Raw genomic sequence first — 5,197 nt, forward strand, 5'->3', positions numbered from 1 at the left:
CTCTCTTTCTTTCTCTCTCTCTCTCTCTCTCTTTCTCTCTCTCCCTCTCTGCCAGCTGTTGTTATGAGGCGTTCAGGGGGCGGTGTTTGATCTTGTCTATCAGGAGGAGGCGGGACTATCACAGGCACGTGACAGACACCAGAGTCATCTGTCATCAGGTGACTACATCAAGGTGCAGACAGACATCTGCATCGACTTGCACCGTTTTGTCTTGCTTCAACAATTCATCAGCTGCTAGTGGGGAAACTACCTCAGGGATCTACTGGAGCTGAGATGCAGCTACATGACTGACACTTGTTCATTTAACTTTATCATATGAATGCAGTAAGAATTCAAAATGCCACTTAAGTGCAAGTGCAGTGCTTTTAGGTATCTAAGGCAAAACTACTGGTTCAGTAGAAAAATGCCCCTTTGCCCCTCTGTGTTGCATAAGTTCCATTTTTCTGATCGAGCTGGTCCAAGTGGAGCTGGTTTGTATATTTCAGGGCCCCTCCAAAGGGTCACAAGATAAGTTTGAGGTCAAGAGATGATAAATGGGTTCAGAGAGAAGTTCTGCGACACAACTGTGTATTTATTTCTCTCAACTGGCCTGAAGCAATGTAAAAAGCTCAGAGGGGAGATCATTCTTCAGACATCAGAGACATTAGAAAGCTGACGAGAGGCCCAATCTACACACTGTCTTCTTTTTTAAGAAGGCGTCACGAGCCAAAAAGGGTGGGAAGCACTGCTTTAACTTTAACAATGCAGTAAGGTAATCTGAGAAGAAATTACTGATTATATCAGATAGTGGAGTAAAAAGATCATTGATACTATCTGAAATGTAGTTGAGTAGAAGTATAAAGTGGCATAAAATGGAAATAGTCAAGAGGAGTACAAGTACCTAAAAAGTGTACTCATGTGCAGTATTTGAGTAAATCGAGTTATTTTTCACTACTGGATGTAAAACAGTGGCAATAATCCATTAGAGCATTGACAGTGCAGCCCAAAGACACAACACATTCTTTGGTGTGGATCTGAAATGAAACAATGACTTCAACTTGTGACTGTCAGCTGTTCACATCTATATTCAGTAAACAGCATGTTGTCATTGTCCCGCCACACTGTAGTGAAATGAAGAGGATGATAAAAAAAAAAAAAAATGACTGTGAGGCTGTTTACCCACGGATCTAAACAACTTCAAATGCAAAACTACAGAAAAATGTGTCTGTCCAAATATTTATTGACTGCACTGTAGCTACTGCACTGGGAAAATGTATTTTACTTCCATCCATTTAGGTTCCCACACTTTTTAATTCAAGGACACCTTCGTATCCTAATTTAATCAGACCGACATCTGAGAGGAATCCCACATTTCTCCTGTTCAGTATGGGAAGGCTTTCCGTTGACATTGTCACTATAACTGCGTGCCTCTCCTGCCCCAGGATGGTTTACTTTAGCGCGCAGGGCGTCATTTACTTGTTTCACAGACTTTACAAACGTGTTTGATATCAGCACAGATTTCACAAGAAAGGCAAATAAGATCCCCGGGGCACTCGTGGGGCATGAATATGAATTAACATTCTGCATAAAGATATAATGTGTGTCGTTCAGCTTATATGTATATTATATTTACACATATATATATATAGCTCCTCAAGTAAACAGTTTTAACAATGAACTGTTCTGGCACCTGAAAAGGACGAGATGGTTTGAGTGTTAGTGTGTTTTTAGGCGGATGGCTCGTCTTTGCCCCATTCTTCTTCTCTTTTTGAGACTCAGTTCAACAATTTCTCTGTGATCAGGTCAGCAACAGCAACAGTAGCCTGTAGGCTGCATTTACTATTATAGGTTATGTATTTAAACAACTTAGTACCAAGTGGTCCTAAGCTACATTTTAAATATTCACTTGTGGCTGCAGTGTGCCGCAATTTGACAACAGAGGGCAGCAAAGGCCTGTCAGTGGGATGCTGAACAAAACTAAAGACACACCAAACCAATGACATAAGGGTCAAACCACTTTAATTTATATTCATGTACTAACTATTCTTCTTGAAAATTCAACCATTTCAACCTCACGGTCACAGCAGAGGTCTGAGGAGAAGAGGTACAAAACTCAGGTTTTCCTTCAAGGTCACATCTTTTTAAACCTGTAAAACCAAAATGTTTTGTACAAAATGGTTCATGTGACCTAGAGCTTTTAAGGTCCTCATGTCATCAGAGAGAAACTACAGATTGTGAAGGGGAGATTTTGCGCATGGTGTCACTGTAGTGTTTGCAGTGTTTGAGGAACACTGTTAGGTGTCAGCCACCAGTTGCAACTATGCAGAATAGGAGAAAAGTTCTGAAGTATCCTCCTGCCTTAAAATCACCACTGTGCACCCGTAGACCTGATGTGAATTTGGATGCGAGGTGGAGGTAACTAGCCACAGAGACATTGAGGGTAAACTTGACCTTCAGCTTACCCTCAATGTCTCTTCACACCAGACGATAAAAATTTGTTTCTGGAAGAGCATTTCAATATTGTTATATTTTTAACTGTAAATGTGCAGTAAGCCATCAAACACTGTCGCATCACCACTGCGCCAAAAAGGACAGCTCCATCCGCACCGCGCAAAGGACAGTGTCCACATCTGGACTAAAGTCAGGATTATCGGATCCTAACTGATGAAATTCCTCTCAAGGACAATATTCAGCAGTGATCCAAACATACATCAGGCCACCTGCCTCATGTGGAGCGAATGAGTCCGGATGTTGAAACGGGGCATTAATTAGTGATTGGGCTGGTCCCCCTATATATAAAGGAGGCGCGCCCACTGCTCTGCTCTGTCTCCATACACGCCAAGATGAGCTACGGATCTGAAGCCTTTTCCGCCTCCTCCTACCGGAAGATTTTCGGGGACTCTCCCCGTTACTCGTCCTCCCCATCGCGGACCTCGATCAACGTGTCGTCACGCGGAGGTTACCGGTCCTCCTCTCTCTCCCGGAGCAGCGCTTCATCCCTGGGCGCGTACAGCAGAAAGTCCGGCCGGTCTTTCCAGTCCATGCCGCTGGAGACCTTCGACCTGACACAGAGCTCCGTCCTCAACAATGAGTTCAAAATCATCCGCACCAATGAGAAGGAGCAGATGCAGGGTCTTAATGACCGCTTTGCGATGTTCATCGAGAAAGTGCGCAACTTGGAGCAGCACAACAAAGTGCTGGAGACGGAGTTGACTGCGCTGCGCCAGCGGCAGACCGAGCCGTCCCGCCTGGCCGAGCTTTACCAACAAGAGATCCGCGAGCTACGCTCCCAGGTCGACGAGCTGAACGGGGAGAAGTCCCAGCTTCTGATCGAGAGGGACAGCATTGAAGACGACCTGCAGAAACTCAGGGGGAAATACGAAGAGGAGTACCGTGCCCGGGAGGAGGCGGAGGCCACCCTCAAGGCTTTCAAGAAAGACGTGGATGATGCCACCATGGTGCGCCTGGACCTGGAGAAGAAGGTGGAATCTCTGCTGGACGAGATCAACTTCCTCAGGAAGGTGCACGAGGAGGAGGTGGCCGAGCTGATGGACATGATCCAGGCTTCCCAGGTGTCTGTGGAGATGGAGGTGGCCAAGCCGGATCTCACCTCCGCCCTCAAAGAGATCCGAGGCCAGTACGAGTCCATGGCGTCCAAGAACCTGCAGTCCGCCGAAGAGTGGTACAAGAGCAAGTTCGCCGACTTGTCTGAGCAGGCCACCCGGAGCAACGAGGCCATCCGCGCCAGCAGGGAGGAGATGAACGAGTTCAGGAGGCAGCTGCAGTCCAAGACCATCGAGATAGAGAGTCTGAGGGGGACCAACGAGTCTCTGGAGAAGCAGCTGCGGGAGATGGAGGACAGGCACAGTATGGAGATTGGAAACTACCAGGTAAACGCATTTTAACCACTTGTTAATGGCTTATCGAGAGTGTTTCTGTGTCTTAAGAAGTGGATGTGAGAGCAGTAATAATATGAGGGGCAGCTGTTGTTGTTGGGGGGGGGGGGGGGGGGGCTCTGTCCGTGGTGCTGAAACCTTCTCCTGTGGGACAGCGCGCTCAGACAACGCCCACTGAGTGTGTGTGCTCTGAGCGAGTGTTGCCTTTGACTCCAGCTGAGGATATGTTTATAGGACAAACATTTCAGCCTGTTTTATACTCATATTTTTAATTTCCCAGCTACACAAATTAGAGTGCAGGCTGACAGATCTTCTCCTCTGCAAGGAGTGCAGACTGTTTATATCATTTTTTCCCCCTGTTGTATTTTGTCCTCAGGACAACATGGCAGAGCTGGAGAACGAGCTGAGGACCACTAAGAGCGAGATGGCTCGCCACCTCAGGGAGTACCAGGACCTGCTGAATGTCAAGATGGCACTGGATATTGAAATCGCAGCTTACAGGTAGTTTAACCACTAAGATCCAGGTTTTTATTGGGGAATATTTCTCTCTCTTCCTTATTTATTGCTCTTCCCGAGTATGAACCTTTATCCACCCCACACCCCCAAACATCTTTGTCTTCTCCCTCTATGCAGGAAACTACTGGAAGGGGAGGAGACCCGCATCGGGACCGGGATCTCCTTTCCCGGCACCTCCATGAGCGCAGGTGTTGGGCAGGGCTACAACTACCAGTCCCGCATTTACACCAGCTCCAGCAAGGGCTCCAAGAGGGAGACCAAGGACGAGGAGCAGCAGAGCAAGTCCGGAGGCAAGGCGTCCCAGCGTGAAGTTTACGAGGAGACAGTGGTCACCACCAAGAAGATGGAGAAGCAGCAAGACGGCAGCGATATTCCAACCAATCAGAAAAACTAAGAGTCTACTGTAAGCCTGTTTTTGACCCCCCTGATGCTTCCCCTCGACCCCGCAAACCCATACCTCTCTCCATTCCCCACCCTAAAACAAACACGAGCCTTTGCACTTGAGCACTTGTGGGGATCTGAGATGATAGCTTTGCCTTCCTATTATAAGCGCAGTAAGATCGTCATCTGAATTATTGTGTGTTGGATGTCCACAAGTGTGTAGAGCGTGGGACCCAGATGTTTGTTTTACATGGGTTTATTCTCCCGTGTCCCCATTGCCCCCCACATGTGTCCCCCAAAGGAGATCCATTATAACTCTACTGTAACCATCACTCTATACAAACCCACGGTACATCTGTTCTCTCTTTCTCCTTCACACACTCAGCATCAAACCATTACAAGCACTTAGGTAGCATCTCTCTCAG

At 47.1% G+C, this 5,197-nt stretch overlaps 1 protein-coding gene across 1 annotated transcript; it reads left to right on the forward strand.

Annotated features, from left to right (window-relative positions):
- The first annotated feature begins 2,822 nt into the window (after positions 1–2,822).
- On the forward strand, positions 2,823–4,785 carry inab (internexin neuronal intermediate filament protein, alpha b). The gene is made up of 3 exons (XM_070828497.1): positions 2,823–3,869; positions 4,252–4,376; positions 4,509–4,785. Exons 1-3 carry the CDS (start codon positions 2,823–2,825, stop codon positions 4,783–4,785), a joined length of 1,449 nt encoding a protein of 482 aa, XP_070684598.1.
- Positions 4,786–5,197: the final 412 nt, after the last annotated feature.

Source organism: Pempheris klunzingeri, chromosome 3 (genome assembly GCF_042242105.1).
Source record: "Pempheris klunzingeri isolate RE-2024b chromosome 3, fPemKlu1.hap1, whole genome shotgun sequence".
Classification (NCBI taxonomy): domain Eukaryota; kingdom Metazoa; phylum Chordata; class Actinopteri; order Acropomatiformes; family Pempheridae; genus Pempheris; species Pempheris klunzingeri.